Source organism: Scardinius erythrophthalmus, assembly GCF_964197995.2.
Source record: "Scardinius erythrophthalmus genome assembly, chromosome: 10".
NCBI lineage: Eukaryota > Metazoa > Chordata > Actinopteri > Cypriniformes > Leuciscidae > Scardinius > Scardinius erythrophthalmus.
The window spans coordinates 38064753-38089743 of NC_138230.1; the positions used below are offsets into that span (position 1 = coordinate 38064753).

At 35.9% G+C, this 24991-nt stretch overlaps 1 protein-coding gene across 1 annotated transcript in view; it reads right to left on the minus strand.

The window, feature by feature from the left end:
• Positions 1-24991, minus strand: part of csmd2 (CUB and Sushi multiple domains 2) — a 323103-nt gene that overhangs the window by 138306 nt on the left and 159806 nt on the right. The window contains 4 exon segments of the mRNA XM_081376365.1: positions 2780-2904; positions 6082-6169; positions 9257-9334; positions 12458-12570. Of these exon segments, the coding sequence (XP_081232491.1) occupies positions 2780-2904; positions 6082-6169; positions 9257-9334; positions 12458-12570 (404 nt within the window).

Below are 24991 nucleotides of genomic sequence, written 5' to 3' on the forward strand. Positions count from 1 at the left end.
CTGAATACAACATAAACGCAACATATTTATCATGATATGTGGTGTATTTCAGGTTCTATTAAGGTCTGAAGCTTGATTTTATTTCCTAATATTCAATAAAAAAAAGTCACATTTGTATTTTATAGATCTCTTGTGTGAGTCCTAGATCCTTTTAAATACTGCAAATAATGAAAAAATCCTTTCTACATATACAGAGAGAGAGAAAACCTCAAGGACACACTAATATTATTGAGCGTTTTATGCTTGTATTTATGTATTTAACGACAATGATTTATGAATGCTTTTTCTGTGGCGCCATTACTAATTAGTCTTATGATTCAGATTTTCCTGAAGCATGCAATTAAAATGGGCCATTTTTGAATAATGGCCTGGCATTTAGAGTGTTAAATCAATGAAACAAGACAAATAATCATTCTCTACATTAGTTGTGAAAAGGAGCAAGTGATGAAAAAAAACTGGTTCCGGGGAGCAATAGCTAAATATCAACCCTTTTCACATGAGTAATGGGGCTGATAAGGGGAACTTGGTCCATCTGGTGATTCCGACAGTTTCCCAATTCCAGGTCCATTTTCCCCTCTTGCCACAAGCTCACAGTGATGTGCCAAAAACTGATCGTTAAATAATCAAAAACAAAGGCAACTGGTGCAATTCATCACAAAGCTGTCCAACTAACTTTCTCCCGAAGATTGTCAAGCCTGAGGGCTCCACTGTGGCAAAGGCCATTGGTGGTGTTGGAGAAGGGATATGTAACTCTAATGAAAGACTAATAGTCCACAGCTGGCAGAGCAGCACAATAGAAATTAATCGATATGAAGGAGAAGGGAGCAGGTATAACCAAAGCTTTATGTGTGTGAGTGTGTTGGTGTAGAGCTACAGTAAGATAAGCTGTGCTAGCATCCTAAAGGACAGTCTGAATGTTTTGAATAATATATTAAATGATTACATCTCAACTAAATATTTTTTTATCCTAATAAAAGTAGATACCTCTATTTTTTATTTTTTTTTATTTTTTCCTTTGGTAATACGTTAGCGCATACTAACAAAACACACATGCATTACATACTGTGTAGTGGGGTCCAAAAGTCTCTTTTTGTTAATTTAAAGATTTAAATATAATATAAAATAAAATAAAAATAACATTTATAATAAAAATCAGTGTACACACACACCACTATTCAAAAGTTTGGTGTCGTATTTTAAGAATGTACGTTTTTTTTTTTTTTTTTAACAAATACTTTCAATTATGGTGGTGGTTGAGGATATTCCCCCTTCCATGTAAAGTGCTTTGCGTGCCGAGAAAAGCGCTATATAAATGTAATGAATTATTATTATTATTATTATTATTATTATTATTAATTACTACAATGTTTTGTTTTATTTTATTTTTTATTGTAATTATTTATTCCTGTGATGGCAAAGCTGAATTTTCAGCATCATTACCCCAGTCTTCGGTATCACATGTTCCTTCATAAATTATTCTAATATGATGACATGGTACTTTACTGCATATAAGTCTTTACTGTCACATTTTATCAATTGAATGCATCCTTGGTGAATAAAAGCATTCCTTTCTTTAAAATATAAATAAAAAAATAAAAAATGACTGACCCCAAACATTTGAACAGTTATTGCTGTAAGTGTGTTTATGTAGTATATCAATAATATAATAATAATTTTTAATTAAATTATAATAAAATATATATTTTGGAATAAGTTTTGGACCCCGTTGAGTTTTGGACCCCATTGTATATTTTCTCGCCTGGGCGAGGGTGTATGATGTTGTGAGACCCGAAACACCCAATGAACCCAGGATACATCACTGATGATGTGTCTGAGTTGCACCAGAGGTGTATTTGAAGAACTATATTGTCTAAAGGTACCATACCACTGACAGGCTTTAACTGCATGTAGTTAAGATGCATGGGGTTGGTACCAGAGAACTAAATGGCAGACTCGCACTTCAATTTACGGGCTAAGGCAAAGGTGGCAGCATGGTGGACAGCATCTCTCTGGGGATGTGACAGCTGCAGCAGGAATCAAGTCCTGGGGGCTGTCCTAGCCAATCAAAGTCAGAAATTAAGTAAGGCTCAATAAAGTAATTAATCGGAGTCTGGTGAGGCTAAATAAGCTGATTACTGGCTGAGCGATACCATCTCTTCCTCCTTAGGAAATCTGCTTTAGAGATCTGTTGTCATCCTCTCCATTTCCTCTCTCTCATCTCTCGCTTTTTTCCCTCATTGTCCTCTTTCATTGTCAGGTCATTAATCAAGGCTCTTTAACTCTGCAGAGATACACTGAGATTTCAAAGAATTTTACTATTTAGTAAACAAATGGCCTTAAATCTGCTGTGATAAATATGTTTGGTGTTAGTATGACATGAGGCATTATTAGAACACATGGATAAGATCAATTTACATTTGTTCATTTAGTACAGAGAATCTAGTTTGTTCTGATATGGTAGTGGTCATTCAGCAATGCTAAATGTAAGTAATAAAATACATCTTACCATACAATCATGCATGCAGTTTTTATACAAAATAAAATAAAATAAAAAGGCTTACAACTTTTTAAAAGGAAGGAGAAAAAGTGTGTGCGTGAGTATGTGTGTGTAAATGCAAAATTTCACTTGGCACAAGGTAGCTAAATCAGTGCAAACATCAAACTGTGAGAAAATAAATTTAAATAAAATAAATAAATAATGTTAATAGTTAACAAACTATTTTGGCTTATGTAATATTTGGGGAAAAAAAATAGCAGATGCTTTCAAAAAGCTGCATACCTCTACAGATGGGCCGGTCATCACTCCATCCAACGTAACTGTCCGTCACTCGCAGGCAGGTGATGCTTTTAGACCCCTGAAGCTCATATCCTTCATCACAAGAAAAGTGCACAGTAGCACCCCGCCTGCAAGAAGAAACTGATTATTATTTTGCAAGAATAACAACCCATACATGTATAAATGATACATTATGGACATTCTGTACAGTCAGACGGCCATTATGGCAAAATAAATTCCAACAGGGTAATCACGCCCCTGATGTGGATGTTTATTTTGTGATAATGACTGGCCGCCACACATTATCCTACGTATTACACAGCTACTAAGCAAATAAATAAATAAATAAATGGACAGAAATATTGATATGAGCTGAAATTATTGTATTTTGTGAGAAAGAAAGTGACTGCAGAGTCCTACGAAAGACATAAAACTAGCACAGGAGATTGGTGGCCAGGGATAAAGATCAATTTAGCAGTTTATCAGTCATTGTACAGTTTTTTTGGCTGCAGAATGGTGCAAACTAGTAAGGTTTTTCTAGTCGACTAGCAGTCGTTCATTTAAGCAATTATATATTATAAGTATCATATGTTTATGATAATAATTTAATCACTTAAAAATATGCTGGGGGGCATCAAAAATGGTTTGAGTTTCAGGGCTGAGAACAAATATTAGATCTAACATTGCAACAATTACAGAGAAATACCATGCCATACTAATGAGCTTTACAAATATAGTGCTAAAGCACACGCATGAAATTTGCCACAGCGAACCTAGCAAAAGTAATGATTATGAACATGATGGAAAAAAAAAACAGAAAGGAGACTGTCTGAATATTTTAATAATGTATTAATAAACTAGTCAATGTCGGCGGTAAAGCTGAAGTTGACGATGCTGAGTCTCATCTCCACAGTGTAGTAGAGGATGTGGAAAATGCATGTTAAGGTGAACACGTCGGTGTACTAATTTAGCTTTAGCAAGAGCACTTGGATATGTGCCTAATATTAGCACACATTTATCTAGGTTCAAATTATTGTTAGAGCTAGCAGCCATGTAAAGTGGATAACGTTAAGCTATTACTTACATGTTTTAAATGATAAGCCATGTTTGATGTCTATTCAAAGGCGAATATTTGGATTTCCTGTCCGATTTCCTGTCCGACATAATTACCACGTGAACCAGCTGTGTTAAGGATCTGTCCGTCAGACTGCATGACTTCGCCAATTCCTGTGGAGGTTTTTTTCTTCTTCGACTAACCGACTAATTAAAATTTGGTCGACTAATCCTCTTCTCGTTGACTAACATTTACTCTACTCTTAGGAGGCAATCCTATTACATATATAACCCTAATAAGTCTAATAAGCCTTGTAAGTCTACAACTTAACCTTTGACAAAGAAAGAGAGGAGAACAATATCATTGATCGTTTCCCTGGATTCTTTTCCAACTGTGCAAAGTGCTGATGTCAGATGACTCGAGCCCTTCCCAGCAGCTCCCAACCTCTCACATGTGAGCTGTTCTCCGTTCATGGCTAAATCAAATAGCATGTCAGCATAAATACCCCCTCTCTCCACCTGGCAGCAGTGGTCCTGTCTGATCTTGGTAATGGACAGCCTTTAGGAAACTGTGATGTGCACATCCAGATGCATCGCTGTGCCACTTCCATTACCTAGCCGCTGATGAACGGGTTCTCAGGTAGCCGGAGCTAAGAACATTCCAGTAAAAAAGTTTCGATTGTCTTTCACTTCCCCGCTGCGATTGCCCTGAGAGCTAGTGAGTGTAAAACGGATTGTCCCCATTTGTCTGTGTTAGAATCCTCTAGGGCGCTGCCATTCACCCTGCGGGGGGACGCTGACAGCCTAACTTGCACCGCAGGCCTCTCTGTAGCAGCACAGTGCCTGGAAATGACACGACTATAGCTCTGTCCCCACTCAATTAAATAGGTCCGGACCTCTGTCTCATTTTCAATCTCATTGCCTCTCTGTTCTCTTTTTCGATCATAAACGATGGTTCACATTTCACTTCGTTACTCTTTCAGGTCATTCCTACGGTTTTCAAGTCCCCTTCTGTCTTAATATATTAAATGAAACAAACTCACAATGTTTAAAGATGGACATCATATAGCTTGTTTTCTGTCATCAGAAAATCACAATTAAGTCAATAAAGTTTAAATAATTGTACTACTTTGGTTAAGACAAATGTTGCCATTTTGCCATTTCCCGACGCCTCACATATTCCAGGTGCTTTTCTTTATCTCTAAAATGTTGTCTTGGAAATATTGTTTTAATTAATGTATATATTTTTTTTCCTCTGACCTCATATCGATTAGTTAAAAGGGATAGTCAATTCAAAAATTAAAATGATGCCATCTATTTACCCTCATGTCATTCCAAACCTGCATGCCTTTCTTTCTTATGAGGAACATAAAAGAAGATATTTTGAAAAATGTTGGTAAGCAAACCGTTTCGGTTCCCATTGACTTCCACTGTATTTTTTGTCCATACAATGGAAGTGAATGGGAATCAAAGCTGTTTGGTTACCAACATATCTTCTTTAAGCTCCACAGAAGAAAGTCAGTCATACAGGTTAGGAATAGCATGACAGTGAATAAATGATTATCACATTTTCATTTTTGGACGGACTATTCCTTTACATTTTTTTGCAATATCCCTTCAACTAAACCCAAATTGTTAATGACATCATCCTCAAGAAAGTTACAATTTTATTTTAGTGGGAAAACAACTGCACAAATATCAGTACATGTTAGCAAACGTTTTTATTTTATTTTTTAAACGTTCTGTATTTTATAGATAGATAGATAGATAGATAGATAGATAGATAGATAGATAGATAGATAGATAGATAGATAGATAGATAGATAGATAGATAGATAGATAGATAGATAGATAGATAGATAGATAGATAGATAGATAGATAGATAGATAGATATTACATTTTATATAAATACAACATAGCCATATTAATGTTTTAATGCATTAAGTACTGAAAAACATTCCTATTTTTCTTTACATCTCAATCTCTCACTCTTTCTTCTCTCTCTCCCTCTCTTCCTCTCTTGCTGTGACCTTTGGGAACCCACAACCCATGTTTATGCTGATCAAATATCCTCCCTGAGCTCTGAGAATTAAAAGGCCAATGAGAAATTAAACAGGCGCCCACCTCCTGCATCTCTTGCTATTCATCATCCTGGCATTACAAACACTAAATTAACTGCACACCTCTTTCCTCTCTCCTCTGTCCTCTCAGTGGACTATTTTAATAAGTAATCCATAAACTCATTTCTCACCTGAAATCAGAGCCTTTTCTTTTGCCCCTCTCTGGGATTCCTGGATCTGGACACATGTTGTGTCCTTGAGCCACCCCCATCTGAGATACTGCAAAAGACAAAGTGGAAAAAAGTTGGTTAAATAGTAGGGAAGGATAAGGTACAATGTCCCACCACCTCCACCACCTTTCATTCTCTTTATGACCATGTATGGCATCAAATATCGACATGCATAGAATGATTATGCTTCTTTTATTAATTTTGACTCATCATTTCTTTTTTTAGTACAGTAAAGTACTGATTACATTTTATAGTGAAAGATTCAAGTTAAACTGCCCCCAGTGACATGTTGCTGGTATTTTTAATATGTAATTGTATTATAATTCAGTCATGGAGTTATTCTATGAATTAGATGCATATTTCAAACATTTGTATTTTTTATCATAACACAATTGAGGCAAACTGAGTAGAATTATTCAATCTGCATTCATAGTTTATTGGTTTTATAACATCCTTTTCAATTTAAAATATAGGCCTATGCATAACTCATATAATTATTAAGTGTAATTCAGATTTTAAGATATTTGAATGTTAGTTAATTTGTCATTATTTAACTAATCTTAAAATATCCATACATTTACATAAAATCTTTGTAGTGTTTTATAGCTGTGACATTGTTTTAAACATTTTAAAAGTAATATTAAAACTAATATTAAACAAGATTATTTTTATACTAATGATTTTCTATGTATTCTAAAAGAGGACCTATTAAGCCCTTTAACAAAGTCTTGTTTTTGTTTTTAGGATCTACTAGAATAGGTTTTCATGCTTGAATGTAATAATAATAATAATAATAATAATAATAATAATAATAATAATAATAATAATAATAATAATAATAATAATAATAATAATAATAATAATAATAATATTGTAACATATTTTACATTGTTGCAGCACCTCTCTTCCCAGTCTGTCAGCGACGCTCTGTTTAGTTATGGTCTCTATGAAGCCCCTCCTTCTGAAAAGCGCAACGTGCACTGATTGGTCGGCTGGATCAGTGTGTTGTGATTGGTCAACTGCTTCTAGCTTGTTTCAGAAATGTCACGCCTCTTAACATAACCGCGAGCTTCAACACACTACTAACGCATCTCAACCAGGTCTCGACCCCTTTATTTTGCATATGCCTTGGTGGAAATTATTTAAATGTGGAGTACTGTGAAGTCTACGTTCCCGGAAGAAAACGGAAACAGTGCGCACTGATATAGAGAATAACTCCCTTTGGAGTGACTTTGTGCTTTGCGGACCTTTTTTCATGCTCAAACTGCAACATTAACATATAAAAAAGCATAAACTCCAAGAGGCTTCTTGAACCAGGTAGGGTGTCATCCAACCCCAGTAGCAGAGCAAAATGCCCCTCTTTCACGATTTTCAATGTTGTGCAATAATAACTAAATTAGCAAATTCTTCCATCTATGTCTCTTTATAATATACTGAAAGAAGCATCATCATCCTGTACTTGCTTTATTTAAATGCACACTTTTCTTAAGGGTCCCTTTCTCCCATCTTACCCTACTATTTTTGTCGGTACAGAGAAAAAAAGAACAGAAATAACTGGCCAAATTTTGTTTAAAATGTAAGGTGCTCAACATTAATATCTGGTTTACTAAACTGTTGCATAAAAGCAGTCTCACACCTGCAATTGTGCAGTTGGTCTGAACATCAGCGTGAATTTACCTTGTAAAGAGAGCAAGGCCATCTGTAAATGTATTCTACAAAGCCTGCCCAGGAGGTTTATTGAATGAACAAAATAATAAATCAGTCCTCCCAAGAATGCCAAGATATTTTCAGACATCATTATGTGAGTACAAAATTTTCCTTGGCATCACACAAGCTGAAGTCATCCAGCCCTGCAGGAAGTGGAAATGACACGCGGGGTCAAAGAGGTTGGCAGTAGCCTCGGCTTCTGTAATAGGTGGCTAGGAGGCTGGAGAAGACAGTGGAGGGAAAACCTGAAGTGACACATGTTGATTGGCCGAGGTGCGCCTGGGTGCCGGCCCTCATGCATATTGATGTGGGACAAAAGGCCAAGCTTGTCAGCGCTGCCGTTGAGACACTGCCGGCCACGGTGACGGTATTGAGATCCCAGATGACACCCTCAATGGGCACATGCTCACATGAGCTGGCTGACATTTTCTCACAATGATGCAGAGGTAATAGAAATGTAAATAAAGATGGCATAACAGAAGAAAGCAGGCTGAAGAAGACTCTCAGCACACATAGCAATTACCCCAGCCCTTGATAAGCTTTTTCTTTCTTTGTTTGCCAACAACGGAAACGGCAACTTATTTTCCCTCCCCTCTGGCCTAAGGGAGAAAAATATCTCCATTTGTTTCCAATTGACATAGCGTAGAATAAAGATAACGTCAATGTTCAAGGTTGTGTGTTCGTGCCGAGCACGAGGATACGCTGCAAGTGTGGTACTGCTTTCATCAATCCATGGATAACGGAATCAGCACATGCACACTGACACAAAAACCCTTACAATTCATCTGGAAAAATTAAGAAAGCTTTGGCTTTAAATGATTACATATTGTAAGGTTTCAGAATTCAGATTTGTGTTTCCTTTCCGTTCATTCATGCTTCATATAAAACACATTGAGTAAACAGGACACATTTCTGAATCAACATTCTTATGAAATATATAATTATATATTTATGAAAGTCTCTCATGCTCAACAAGGCTGCATTTTTATCACAAATACAATATAAAAATGACACTATTCTGAAATATTATTAAAGTTTAAAATTAAGCCATTTATTCCTGTGATAGCAAAACTGAATTTTCAGTTCTAGTCTTCAGTATCACATGATGCGTAACAAAATTATTCTAACATGTTTATTTGGTGCATTGGAGCATTTATTTCAAATAGAAATCTTTTGCATCATTATAAATGTATTTACTGTCACTTTTGATCAATTTAATATGTACAGTATATACTTTAAGATTAATGTTCTACATAGTTACAACTGAATACAATTATTCATAAATTGAGATTTGCCAAGATTTGCAATGCCAAGGTCATAGGTTCAAAACGCAAGTCGCTTTGGATAAAAGCATCAGCCAAGTGCATAAATGTAAACGCAATATTGATTTAGGAAAACGTCCTTCTTGTGCATGAATAGGTTGACTTACAAACTGATATCTTGCTGTGGTTGTCTTTACTTGGCAGCATCTTCACCCCTCTGGACTTCAGCTCTGTCATCTTCTTCACTGAAAGTCAAAAGCATTATAACATTTTTATTTGAGAGCAAGAAGGATAAGGAAAAGAGGAATAAACTTTAATCATAGGCCAGATGCTTGCTAGGCATTACAAATCATGAACCGCATTGTAATTACAATTACAGTCTTTCAAAGAAACTGTCATACTTGTGCAAAAAAGCCTATTGTGTGTGAACAAAGCTCAGCATGTTTGTTGAAAAAGAGACAAAATAATGCCAGCATGCATTCATACGCACAGCCACATGCAGTCATTGTTTTCTGTTACATTGTTTTAAAGATTCAGCATTTAAATGCTCTAGATAGAAAATCAGCATTTGGGTAAGCATTTTGTAATGGAGAAGTTCATCAGCTATCAGCAATCAGCTGTTTTAGCAAAACCGAATAGTAAAAAAATCTATTAAAATAGAGCATATTGATTCAATTACATTTGCAACTACCTGAAAGGTGAAGTGTCTCATTTCATTTTTTTTTTTTTTTTTTTTTTTTCAAACAGAATGGCAAAAATGAATAGTTCTCGGATCATATTTGATCTGTGCCACATGGGAGGAAAAAATTGGAATTGGGTCACCTGACCTATGTAATGTGAATGCGGCATCTCACAAAATGTATAAAAGATAGAAATTGTAAGAAATGAAATAGATGGACACAAAGATGTCGATAAAAGATAAGATCAAATGTTTTATTTGAGCATCTCTCTCTCTCTCTCTCTCTCTCTCAAATCATGTTAACCTGTCTCTCCACACCTAATCTTTGACAGAGTCTGAAAATGATTGTGATGAAGCTAAGTAGCTTGTTATGTACAGAGTGCCTTATTGGATGTTATTCATTGCAGAGCATTTCACTAAAGGTTGGAGAGAGGAAGGGAGGCAAAATAAAAAGAGAAAGGTCAGTGGAAAATCTAATTAAGAGCTTAGCTCTCTTTCTCTCTTCCTGATACTCTAAAAGTATTTATTTATCAAACTCCAGTCCTGTAATCCCATCCCATCACTCTGATCTGCTTATGGAGGAGGTGAAATTCCTGCAGATTCCGTCTTTGGTTCCCGTAGCTGAGCTGACTAATCCCGTTCCTCTGCTCATCTCCTTTGAGTGGTGACCTTTGAACTTGAGAGTGTGATGAGAGTGTGCCAGTAGCACAGCTGATGTGTGTGTGTATCTCTGTGTGTGTGTCTATGTGTCAGGTGTTGGGGGTATTCATGACCTTTAACTGGCTTGATAACACTTAACCAAGATGATTCAAATAATTTGACTTTGAAATTTTTGAAATGACTAATTTAATTCTAACCGCAGACAGGGGAAAACTCTGCGGGGCACATGATGACTACAGATAGCAAACAGCTGCAGTGAATCTATGGTGAATCTCTACACCTTTTTAGGTTTTCTGCAACGGTTGGGGTTGGGGGGGGGGGGGTCTTTGAAATGGATTGTAATGGATGAAATGGATGGTAAAATATATTAACAGGGGAGTCAAAAACACGACGCTGGTGTGCACATCCCAAACACCCAGATTAGGGTTCAGGTGCAGGACAACTAAGTGATATAAACAAAAATAAAGAAGTCTGAAGTCCGCACACTGATGTTAACTGCTTCCAAATGGATTTTATTAGACAAGGCAACGTTTCGACCCTCAGGTCTTCATCAGGCACAATATTAATGTGAAGTAAAAACAACCTTAAATAGACAGGTGATCACCCTAATTGGGCACACACACACAGAAACATGTAACAAGTACAGATCATGTGACAAGTACAGATCATGTGACAAGTACAGATCAAGTGACAAATACAAATCATATAAAAAAAAAAAAAATAATAATAATAATAATAATAATAATAATAATAATAATAATAAATGATTAAGTCTATTCACTAAAGGGATAGTATCAAAAAATAAATAAATAAAATCATTAAATCTATTCACAAAGGGAATAGTAAAAAAAAAAAAAAAAAAAAAAAAAAACCCTAAGTGATTAAGTCTATTCACTAAAGGGATAGTGTCAAAAAATTAAATAAATAAGTGATTAAGTCTAATCACTAAAGGAATTGTGGAAAAAAAACACATGATTGTCACATGATCTGTACTTGTTACATGTTTCTGTGTGTGTGTGCCCAATTAGGCTGATCACCTGTCTATTTAAGGTTGTTTTTACTTCACATTAATATTGTGCCTGATGAAGACCTGAGGGTCGAAACGTTGCCTTGTCTAATAAAATCCATTTGGAAGCAGTTAACATCAGTGTGCGGACTTCACACTTCTTTATTTTTGTAAAATATATTAACACTCATGCTCTAATGTAAATTATTTTTGTAAAGTACACTACCGTTTGTACCATTTTTTTTAAAGAAATTAATACTTTTTATCAGCAAGGATGCATTACATTTATAATATATCAAAATATATGTATTTCAAATAAATGTTGTTCTTTCGAACATTCATTAAAGAATCCTGGAAAATAAATGTATCAAAAATGTTTTCAACATTGAAAATAATAAGAAATGTTTTTTGAGCAGCAAATCAGCATATAAGATTGATTTATGAAGGATCATTTGACACTGAAGACTGGAGTAATTCTGCTTTACCATTACAGGAATAAATTACATTTTAAAATTTTCTTGTATTTTTGAGCAAATAAATGCAGCCTTGGTGAGCATAAGAGACGTCTTTCAAACAAATTAGAACCTCTTATTTTCGCTTCAAGTCTCATTAAACTAAATGAAAAGTGCATATACCGGCCCATATATGTTTTTAAGCTTTTAAAAAAGGCCTTGACAGAACATGAGGGAACAAGGCTGAAAGAACTATTGGTATCAAAAAAAGGTATTATGTTTTTTAATTATATAATATTATATAAATAAATGTGTACATTAATTCAAAACTCTATTAATCTGAAATTAAAATGAGGAAACACAAACTTGTGAAGAGAAGAATGAGTAGAATATGTTGTGAAAACAGCCCTGCATATATCTAACCTTTCGCTTTCTCTGTCTCTCCTCTGTTAGTATGTTTCTCTCTTTTTCCAGATGTTTTTGACAGCTAGGACCCCTGAGCTGTTTCTCTGTCTTGTTACATAGACTTACACCAGTAAAGGCACCAGTCCCACGACAGCCCATCTCTTACCTTGATACTGAGCACTGAAGCCTCTCAGTTTGTGGTTTCCATCGGATGTGAAGTGGAGTCTCAGCCAGTTCTTGCTGCTGATGATGGGCGATGGCAGATTTGGACCAGTAAACCTGTAATATGAAGAGAAGACGGGATTTATCGAGTGTAGAAAACTTTCTACTTACTTTCTCTGTGAAACACTGAAACAATTTAGCTTTAATTTGAAGAACATTTAAAGTACAAGCATCTTCACAATCACATGATCTAATAAAAAAGTATTATATGATAATAATAGTTATAGATAATAATACACATACATATATACATACATACATCCTGTCTGCCCTAAGCTTAGATGTACCAGTGCTCAGGTCTTGGGACTGTCAGAATTAGTGTTAATTATTTAGATAACACAGGCACAGTCGGACAGCTTCTTTATTTTAGTGAGCGTTAATCACATAAGCTGAGAAGGAAACAGAAAGTTGTCTGACAGAGAAACGTAAGCTCATCCTTGTAGTATTTACCAAATGTCAGATTTGGCACAACAAGCCCTACAAACACAAAGAAAGACAGACCTAGAGAGGAAGAGAGAAAGAAACAGACGAGTGAGGAGGTATGAATAGTTTACAAGAGCTTAGTCCACGTTTCCTATTTATTGCACATCTGATGCAATGAAGTATTTTTAACTTCTTCTCCTGCTCAGACCAACCACCAGCCACCAGCGCTGAGGGAAGGGGATAAAAATGGGTCTGAGTCACTAACACTTTAACTATTTTTGCAAACGAAATCATTAACATTTAAATGACTGCATGCAATATGTGCGTCTGTTGCTTAAGTCACTTCTCATTCTGTGGACGAGCCTATGAAAAGTGATTTTCTTCGCTTTTAATATATTTTACTTGCAAACCATCAAAGACACAAAACAATTATCTGGTATAAGTTGGCAAGGAAAACGAGACCCAAAAAGAAACATGCAGATCGTGATTAGACGTAAAAGAGTTTCATTGAATTATCTACATTAACTAATAGACATCATGGCTCAATGTCATAAAAACATATGCTAGAAAAGTCATTTTGTGATGGTTACATATGTGGCACATTACAGTCACTTAATGTGTCACTTGGGTTCCTTTTCATGACCAGTCTTGTTAGTGAAGCTAACTGGACTTCCTGGAGCCACTGCTCGGAGTAACTCATGCATTGCAGTTCAGAGAGCTCTCATTGTTAAAAACAGTTCAAAAGACACATCATTTGTCAGCATTCATAACATAGTGAATATTAACATAGGTAAATAAAGTGACGACGGGCATGCCAGTGGGGGTCAGTTGCGACAACAGGTTAACGTATATATATATATATATATATATATATATATATATATAAAAGTAGTTTGCTAAACATTCAGTAAAATTACTCTAGAAAACATGGTCAAAATGTTAAAAAAGCTTACAATTCTGAACACAGGGCTCCAGACTGTGACCTTTTTTCCACCGGTGTGACAAAATTTATTTAGAGGTCACACTGGTGCCACCACCACGTTGCCCAACTGATAAGAGCACACATTTCTGTTGCATAGAAAGAGGAAAGAAACCTCGCTACTCATCTAAACTGCGCAGCGCAAACCTTTTATCAGCCCGGAGCAATAATAGATAGCACAGCGCAAGCTCATAACAGGTTTACTCACGTGCCAATCGTTGATCACGCGACACCATTACTACACAGTGCTGGGAGACCCAGTCAGAACGTGTTTGGAAATTGCAACTACAACAACCAGAAGTTGGCGGCAGACTTATCAGCCATTACCACTCCCTAATATATGGAAAAAAGTAGGAGGTCTTGTGAAAAACAAAAACATTTCTTCAAATTGTGACTGAATTACACAGAAAGCAAGTAAAGTGCGCACCTTTAATCAACAAAGCTGTCGGTCAGATGTGTATGATACTATAGTAGAAGAACAATGGTACATTTAATAAGAGTAGAATATTTACATTTTCCTTATAAAAATTAGTTTTTTATAGAAGTAAAATTTCCAATAAACAAACATGTAATATTATTAGTAACTACACTTATTAATGCAAAACAATAGTAATTGTATGATTTAATTTAACTTTATGATTAAAACCCACCCATTGCTACCAAAATCAGGTGCTGGCGCCACCATCTGTAGAGCTTAGTGGCGCTGGTGCGACTGCTCTCAAAGGATAGTCTGGAGCACTTGTACACAGTATCCTGCAATATTTAAATCAGGTTTTAACTTTGCAGTTTGCTGACTGATTCACATTTTATAATTATAGTAATTCCACCCTAAACCACTTTATTTACCCACAATAGCAAAGAGGCTGAAAGCCAAAAGAGCTTTTTCATCACTGATGAGCCAAATTGAGCCACATTGTGTTTCTTTTCAAGTACATCTCACTAGTAAATGCCATCCTTCTGACAGCCCAAGTATGTACTTTGCCTGTTTTTCATTCTTCCGCACAACAATAATAGTGGTCAAGGAAACACAGTGAGTCTAATCGTAGTGAATGAGTTCTCTCACAGTGTTGTAGCCAGAGTATATTCCTTCGAATGTCAGGCATGTGGACCTGTTGTAGTGTCAAAGCTTGAAGCCCAAGGGTGTAATCATAGAGAATGAAGGGTACCACAGCGCTACTGATGCACCGGTGCCTGTCATAATGCTGTGATGTTTAAACAGCAGGGAATCACATAGTCCTATTTTAACACACATTAGCGCAGTTGGGGCTCATTAACTGAAACAGGCCCAGTGATCTCATGGGACGCAGGAACAAGACTGACAGAACATCTCCGTTAGGCATCTTGGGGATTGGCGAAATCGCTCTTGTAGGCCTGTTCAGCTCAACTATGCTGAAACTTCAGGAGCAGGACATGGTATCATTACTATTCTTGAATAGCCAACACTACACAATTAGAATGAATGAATGAATGAATGAATTTATTGCCAATGTTTGCAGATTATTTATTATCCTTTCAAACATGGATATATGCAAAGGGTATATGCAAGCGTATATCAGATTTTTCCCTTTTTTTTTTTTTTTTTTTTACCTTTCTGTCCATGGATTTTGGGAAGTTTGTACACTATTTCTTTTAAGGGAAAAAAATGACCAGGCAAAAGTCAAAACATTGCTTTCTTTTGAATTATGAGAACCATCTATTTTATTTATTTACTTATTTGTACTGGTTTGTACAAAACCTAAAATTGACAACGCATTAATTATATTATATTTAAATTTAGTGAGTTAAAGTTACAAAGTAAATTAACACAGGTTATCTTGACCCCTTTTATGAAGACCTAAAGTGATACAAAATCTACAAATAATAATAATAAACATCTAAACCACAACATATACTGGTGAAAGGAGTAACACAATTCCTGACTAAACTTTGTGTCCCTAAAACAGTTCATGGTTAACCCGTGACACCCCATGTAATGGTAAAACCATCTTCACAGTAACTGATGGGCATGGAGATTGTGAGAACAAGATTAATGCCTTCCACAGAATCAATCACCAACAGGTACGCCTTTACTGAAATTAGTTTTCATCCTCTCAAGCACATTATTTATTTATTTATTACTATCCCCACGTTCTCTAGCCCCTTTTTCCTTTGAGGCCTGCCAGAATAATGGAAGTGGCGTTGAATTCTGACTACTTGTCACATGACATTAGACTTGATTTATGATGCCAACCACCGGACATATTAAGTAAGTCTTGGTGCAGATTGCATCTTTTATTGCTCTATTGCCAGCTTTAGTTCTCGCACTGGAACAGGTGGAAAGACATGGGTCACAGTGAGCTTCTGTTTTCACACATTGGGAAGGATTCACATCTTTCTATTACTTATCTAGAATTCATTACTTTTCTCATTTACTCTCTTCACTTTCTGAGAGCAAGATCTTAAGATATTTTCCACAACGAAAATAGTTGTTTAGAGTTTTTTGACACTTTCGCTGTATGAAACTATCATTTGTAAGACAGCTGTAAAAGCTTTGTTCAAATATTGAATACACTCTTCATTAACATCTTTTAAAATGAGTCAGTCGACTGATTCTTAGCCGAGGGTTTTCTCTACCACAGGAAAATGATATTTTTAATAATTATGTCCAATTAAACCAAAGCCGAGAAAAAAACATGTCAAAATGTTTAAATCTTGCCAGATTATACTAAAACAAACACAATTCTCACAAAGTAAAGCTCTACCGCAGATGTCGAGAAAAAGAATGCAAGTGTGGTGTGAAAAACAATTATTATAATGAAATATTACAGCAATGTGCCAAGTGCTGACATCTAAAAATCACAACAATCAACTAACTGATCCTTGTAAGTAAATGAAAACTCATCTTGACATAGTTAAGTGTGATGAAATCATCCACACACCATTGGAAATAATTAGATAATAATAGGGCAAATGTGACAATTACATAAATATTTATTTGCAGTTTAGTATTGGTTCAACTTAAAAATACTAGTATTGTTATAGAAAAGCTACATTAATATGCATTACATTTGCAAAATGAAGTTTTCTGTTTGTTTGTTTGTTAATAAGGGAGTAAGGAAGGAAGGAATTTAAACTAAAAGCATTGTTGTTGTTATTAGTTTTTATCTAAGATTAAATCTTGTACTGTAAAAGACATTCTTCAGTCTTCGGCCCTCTGTGAATCATTTTAATCTCCTACACAAAGTTATTAAAAATGGAGTCCACTTAAAGAATCTGAAGACATATATAGAAAAGGCGTGCAGATCATTCTGTTCTTATGAGAAAATAGCTCAAGCTTTTATAGTCGGTAGACGATTTTATATTTTTTGATCTCAGATTATTCCATCTACGAATTATTTAAAGACAAAAAAATAGTATGCAGACGGTCTGAAGTCTTTGACACTCATTAAATTATTATTAGTATTTTTTATTTTTTTTACAATGTCATAAGACCACTTTATTAGCATGTACTGTAAGCATTCACCATCAATAAATCATTAAAGCTTTTGATTGACAGTGGACATTTCTTGAAAATGAGGCACATGGTGACCTTTATCCCATTCCCATTTCATATTCACACCGATTTAATGATCTTGCATGTGCCTGACTAGAGCTGAAAAACTCCAAGACAGACCTGGAAATCTCCCAGATCAATATGATGGATGAACTATATAGTTACCAGACAGGAAGTACTATAGCAGTAACTTGAAAGTGCACTCATGTACATGAGTTTAAAGCCAGACCTGCACAATGAGATTATGTGTATAATAGCGTTTACCAGACATACTTAACCCCTGTAAGGCCCACTGTTGGAATATTACATCAATTTGAGCTCTACTAAAATAAACCTGCAGATGTTTTTTTTTTTTTTTTTTTTTTCTGTCTGGTAACTTTCTCTCTCTCTAAGACCACATTTACACAACTAATAGGTCATATTGTTCAGCCTTGCAATGCTATTTGATGGAAGATTTTATGAATAGGCCTATTTACCTGGCCATGAGCTCACACAACCTGCGAACTTGACTTGAAACACATCATCATGTTTTACTGGACTGGATAAATCAACATTCAAGTAGGTAAAATGATTTGAAATCATCAAAATGATGAAAATATGTTTTATCTGATTAGTAATATGTCTAGATCATGCAGATATTAAGATACAGTTGAATGCTTTATTTATATTAGATTTTGAGCTTGAAATGTCAATGTTGTAATTTTACAATACTGGTTGAAAGGGGTAGCAAAACTTGCCTGTGTGCACCTTGCGCATTACGATCTATTTTGATCATATACGTTACAACTGAGTTTTAATCAAAATTGTATTATTATTAAATGAAAAGTTCAAGTTGAATTAAGGATTTGAGAATTTGAAAGTATTTGTGTAGCAATATATGTATCTTATCATTTATTACATATATTTAACTGGTCCTGTTTTCTTTTCTGGGCTTTGCCTGTTTGCCCAAATATCTGCTTGCTGCATGAGGGACAGGTGATAATGTTCTGGTGTGTGTGTGTGTGTGTGTGTGCGTGTGTGTGTGTGTGCGTGCGTGCGTGCGTGCGTGCGTGCGTGCGTGCGTGCGTGCGTGCGTGCGTGCGTGCGTGCGTGCGTGCGTGCGTGCGTGTACCTGTTTTTCTATCCCGGTGGGGACTTAAACCTGAATGCACACAGACTCATGGGGACTCGTGTTACAGTGGGGACCTAAATTGAGGTCCCCATGGGTAAACAAGCTTATAAATCATGCAGAATTAGTTTTTTTGGAAATGTAAAAATGCAGAAAGTTTTCTATGATGGGTAGGTTTAGGGGTAGGGTTAGTGTAAGGGGACAGAATATACAGTGTGTACAGTATAAAAACCATTACGTCTATGGAGAGTCCCCACAAAGATAGTAAACCAGACATGTGTGTGTGTGTGTGTGTGTGTGTGTGTGTGTGTGTGTGTGTGTGTGTGTGTGTGTGTGTGTGTGTGTGTGTGTGTGTGGAGGGTGGGTATACATGCTATTAGCATGATAAGTAGAGGACATAATAAACTAGCCAGACAGTATTGTGTGAATTCTTTGGAATGTGTGAATTCTTTCAAATGTGTAAGTATTATTGGCATATGGAAAATATCCAGGTTTTTTTATTTTTATTTTTTTATTTCAGAATGCCACCAGCCAGGAAAACCTTATTATCTACAATAATGTCATTGATGCCGTACAAAACAGGAACAGTGATCTTTAAATGAATTCTGATGCAAGTGATGAAGAAGAATGTGAAGATGCCTGTGAACTGGAAAAGGAAAATAAACAAACCCAGTGATGGCCCATCTGATGATTGTGTGGACATAATCCAACACACGCCAACACAATCAAGTCATGAAAAAGGATTTTATCAGTCCTAACACTGATTTTTCAGGTCAAGATATCACCAATGATGCCGTCTCCCGTCAAACTCCCCAGGATTATTTCCAAAAATGTGTGTCAGAAGACATGAACAAAATAGAGGAGGCTGCAGACACCGTGGTAAAAGCTACATCAACACACTTTGCAGCAAGTGAAATGTCCGCCTCAGTTTCTCGGAGGACAAGAACTGCCTAAGGGACTATCATAAATGAATATGGCTATGAACAGCTAAATCATGTAATTGCCAAAGTTTTCATTTAGTTCATCAGGTTTTGTAAATACAATCTGAACATATTTTTTATAAAAAAATGGTATCCATAAAAATATGACTTGTCCAATTATTAATATTGTGTAATTATATAGGCTACTGTTATTGGTCTACATAAGCAGTACACACCCTGCAAATGAACCCTTAGATGTTCTCAACATTTGTTCAGACAAACAATGAGTGACATCACTGAAATTCTGCAACCCAACAAGCCATTGCATTACAACAATTTCCCTAAAAACTTACTAAAATGTAAAAAAAATTAAAACCCCATTTATTTCATCATTTGAGACCTCCTACAACAACATGTAAAAGGTGGAAACATTTTTTTTCTATATTTGGGTCTTTGAGGGTTAATGATCGGAAGTGAAGCTACATAAACAGAACATGAGTACATAAGTAGAAAAGAAGATGATGGAGCCAGTCAAGCATATAAAGCACTTCCCCCATTGTTTTCCTACACCCATAATCTTTTTAAAGAATCACTCTCATTCTCTTTCTTATGTGTATCCCACAATGCAGCAATTGAGATGTCCATTTGAGTTAAAAAGCAATTCAGGCTCAAGTCAGCCCCATTAACGTATAGTGATTATCCGAGGGAATGGATCAGGATCGTGTAAGTAACAGAGCAGGGGTGGTATCGAAAATGTCATTATAGATTAGAGCACTCATAAATATGCTATTAGGGCAAGCTGAAAAGAGCCTGGCAACCCCTGCATCACCCAGTCCCACTCTTTTATTTCCTTTCTTTTTAAGAGAAACAATTTGCACCTGGCAAAGAGGTCTGAAAGTCAAACACGGATTGATTTGAGATTCTTTAAGGGCATCATTGCAAGTTCAATACCCCCTTTCACCCTCGTCTTAGTATTAGATTTTGATCGGAAGTGCCACAAGAGTGCAGCTATAAATGAGTTCTTGATCCCCATCCAATGAACTTCCTAGATTAATCGAAAATTTCTATAACATTGGAGCGGGGAAGTCAAGTGCAAGGGCTTCTCACGTAGATTCTCAATATGGATTCAGCACTCAGTTTATCACTATCCAAATAAAGATCACCACAAAGGTTAATTGGTCCAAGTCTCTATGCCGTTACATGGTAACAAAAAAAACAAAAAAAACAATAGGAGCTTACCTTCCTTAAACAAAGTCAGAGGTTTGGAAAACTAAGTCAAGTCCAAAGAAAAAAAGATTGGATTTTGACAAGCCAAATGGCCTAATAACAGTAATTCCCTTCTAGCTGGTCAAACAGAGGGGTTAAAAATGTGGTGTGAGACGTGATTAACTTCTTTTATGTTCGATCTCTCCGCTCGCCATTCATGTTTGATTGCAGACTTCTGTGGTAGAGGTTGATTTTGGGATCTGTGGTGTTGCACAGCGCCTGTCTCACACACAGTGGCGGCTTAATTGCAGATACTTAAGCAGATCAATCACTCCGCTGCTTTATATTCTGCTCAGGCCCGGTGGCTGAGCATGGGTCAGGGTGACTTTAAAGCTCCAAAGTTCCAGTATTTTAATGACTGTGAATCATAAGAGAGCGAGAGAGAGAGAGAGGTGGGTGTGGAAAGAGTGCGCTCTCCCTCTGAAGTGACAAAACAAATCAGACTCCCAACCACTGAGTCCAGAGCTGGGAATTAGGGGTTGGGAAAGAAGAGACCAAGGCATGGGCAAAAGCTTTGACCTTCATGTGGTTTAATCCTGCTGGCTGTGGACTGTACTTAGAGTCTCCAATGCCTCTCCTGTTGAGTTTACCAATCACCAAATCACATTTATGGCCCTTAAGGAATGATTAAAGGTCAAAAGAAGAGGGGGAGAAATTAAAGCTGAAGAAAAAACTAAGTATTTTTAAGTTATCTCTGAGGGATTTCAAAATGGCACTTTGCAGCTTAATCTGGCAAAAATCACCAACAGAAACAGGAAGAGAATGTTTAAATTAGGGCTGGACGAGTTTGGCTAAAATCATAATCGCAATTAATCGAACAAGTTACCTCGATTACGATTATTGAACGATTTTTTTAATGTACTTTTTTTTTTCTTTCTTATAGGTCACTGGCAAGGCTTATACTGTAAATATGTCCACGGTTATTTTTTCTAATAAAAGAGTGCATTCTAAAATAAGGAAACACACAGATAGCTATTAATGCTCACTTATTAAATATTTCAAACAATAGAATCAAACAAAGCATACAATGCTTGAAATAAAAACGTCTTATAAAATCCTTTTCATATTGTGTAGCATTTGTAAATGCTTGTTTTATCGACACCTGCTTTGTGGAGGCACTTGTTGCTGGGCATTTATAAGTCTCTCTCTTTTTTTGAGCCATGCACTGTTCATATTCGGTAATGTGATTGTGCTCCAAGTGTTGAAACAGATTGGTAGTATTACCTTTGGTCGCTATAACAGTTTTTCTGCAGTGTTTGCATTTGACTTGAGTTTGTTCGGTGTCGTCTTTATTGAAGCCAAAATGTGTCCAAATGACGGACACCGCGTGTTTCTTTGGTACAAGCGGCTCCGGCTGTTGCTGAGTTGACTAACGTTATGTTGCTTCAATGTCGCAGACTGGGCGCGGCGGAGTCACGTGACTACACACGCGGTAATATGTTTTAAGGGGAAAGTACATTAACACACAGTGGGCGGAAATATTAATAGGATTAAAAAAACGAAATAACCGACTTGGTAAAATTACGTCGGTTATAGGCTCTGAATTTCGGTTTCGGTTACTTTTCGATTAATCATCCAGCCCTAGTTTAAATGACATCAAAACCGACCAACCACATTTAATTTGTTTGTTAATATGTTATTTAGGGCCAGTTTTTATGGAAGCTTGTTTCCGCCACAGAATAAAACATTTTAAAAGATAACTGCGACTTTTTATCTCACAATTGCGAGTTTACATCTTGCAATTCTGACTTTATTTCTCAGAATTGCGAGATATAAAGTCAGAATTGCGTGAAATAAAGTCGCAATTGCGTGTTATAAAGTCAGAATTGCGAGATATAAAGTCGCAATTGCGTGTTATAAATACTTTTTTTTTTCTCGCAATTCTGACATCTTTTCTCAGAATTGTGAGATATAAACTCACAATTGTGAGATATAAAGTCCAACTCTAAGGAAAAAAAAGACAGACTTTTTTTTTTTTTTACCTCCGAATAGTTTATCTCACAATTCTGACTTTATATCTCTCAATTGCGACTTTATATCTCGCAGTTGTGACTTTATTTCTCAGAATTGCCACTTTATTTCTCACAATTCTGACTTTATTTCTCAGAATTGCCACTTTATTTCTCACAATTCTGACTTCATATCTCGCAATTCTGAGAAAAAAAGTCAAAATTCTGACTTGATATATCGCAATTCTGAGAAGTCAGAATTGTGAGATAAGTCGCAATTATTATTATTTATTTATTATTCAGTGGCGGAAACAAGCTTCCATAAGTTTTATCTCAAATCAATAAATAAAATAAAATACAAAAACCTCAAATAATTAAAATAATAGCACAATGGTTTAGTGTCGGTTTGTGCAAATCTTCAAAAAATATTATTATTATTATTATTATTATTAGTAGTAGTAGTAGTAGTAGTAGTAGTAGTAGTAGTAGTAGTAGTAGTAGTAGTAGTAGTAGTAGTAGTAGTAGTAGTAGTATTAAATAAGTATTAAAAATCAAACAAGTTCTTACCCAGTTTTTTTACAAAATGCAACAGATCCAATATACTGTTACATAAAAACATGCGTTTCCTTTGTCAACTATTCACCAATATGGATATTATTTCATCATTTTGTGTGTATTCGACAGTTAAAGTGCAATAAGCCACCTAAAATAACTCAATTTGGTACTCGCGAGCTGTTTGAGAGTCAACTTAATGAGCGCACCACTTATATAGATCAGTGGTGTACACACTTTTGGTGTGAGTGTGAAACCTACGGGAATGACTCAAATTATGTGCAATGCCAGCAACCCGGTGCCGAAATTCAGGAGCGAATAAAACGAGTGAATGAGTGGATGTGGGTGTGTGTCGATTTGCCATCAGAGAGAAGAGAGCGCAAGAACACTCAGCTTTAATCAGTATATTGATACTGCAGAAAATGAGTATTGGAATCGTTTCAGATATTTCAGTATCGATGCCTATAGAAATAGAAATATCGATTTTTGACAAGAGTAATTGGCATAGTATTAGTAAAATAAGTAAATGAATGAATAAACAAATAAAAGGACAGATGAATGAGAGAACACATAGCCAGATCAACAACAACAAAAAAGTATACAAAATGCATTATAGGCAGGGTATTGTATGCCATCTTCTCAAGCTGGTCATGCCACCTGTATCCTTTCACATTCACAAGTCCCCTTTCTTTTCCACTACTCTCGTCTCTCTTCACTGTCATATTGTATGAAGGCATGAAAAAGCCATGAATAAAAATTATATGAAAAAATGTATATAGGAAAGAAAGCTCCAGGGCAAGCAATGATATGGTTATTGATGTAAGATGATGTCTATGTACATAGTTGTGCAAACATTGTCATGGCAACACCTAAAAAAAAAATAAAATAAAATAAAAAGCACATGTGTTTGGTGGAGGAAACATGGCCAGGGCCCCAAAGCAGCAGGAGGAGGAGTCTGAGAGGTTTGGAGAGGAACTGATTTCCATTGCGCCGTCATCCATTATTCATGAGATGCCCTTTGGCTCCACGGCACAGTCTTGTTAAATCTTGAGGAGGATTTTCTTTCTTTTTTCACCTCACTTTCTTTTTACAGAAAATAAAATATAGACCCTGATTGAAAGAAATTGCCCTCTGGATGGAGAAGGCCTGGCCTCAATCTTTGTTCTTTTTTTTTTCTCAATCATTTCTCCATCCTATGGTTATTGTCTGTCCCTGTTCTCTTTCTAAAACATGGTGCATAAAGGTATAAACATACACACATGCGAGCGACACTGTAAGAAGTGATGCAATTATATATTGGCCAAGTTGATTAATCTTCTAATATTGGGCCATTTTGAGACTTCTGGCTTATAATAGTGTCTGTTTGACTGATTAAAAGAAATGTTAGCTCTCTCTGTCAGTACCAACATCTACCAACTGCCTCATGAATGGATAATGTGGACTTTTGGTTTTGTCTACTAAAAATGAAAATGTTCTTTCCATGCAGTTACAATGTCTGGATCTTACAAGCTTCTAAAAGAATCAAGATTCCTTCAAAAGATCGGACTCAAAAGAACACTTGAGCGCGTGAACCTGCATAATAACCTTAAATTAAATAATTTAAACAATTTTATTGCAGAAGAACCGAAACATATGCACAAGTTGTAAGGAGCACTTATGATGCCTTTGCATCTTGAAGCTTGAAATATTCAGTTCCAGTTTGTAGTATTTGCATTCCACATAACAAAGTTATATGGGTTTGAAAAATTA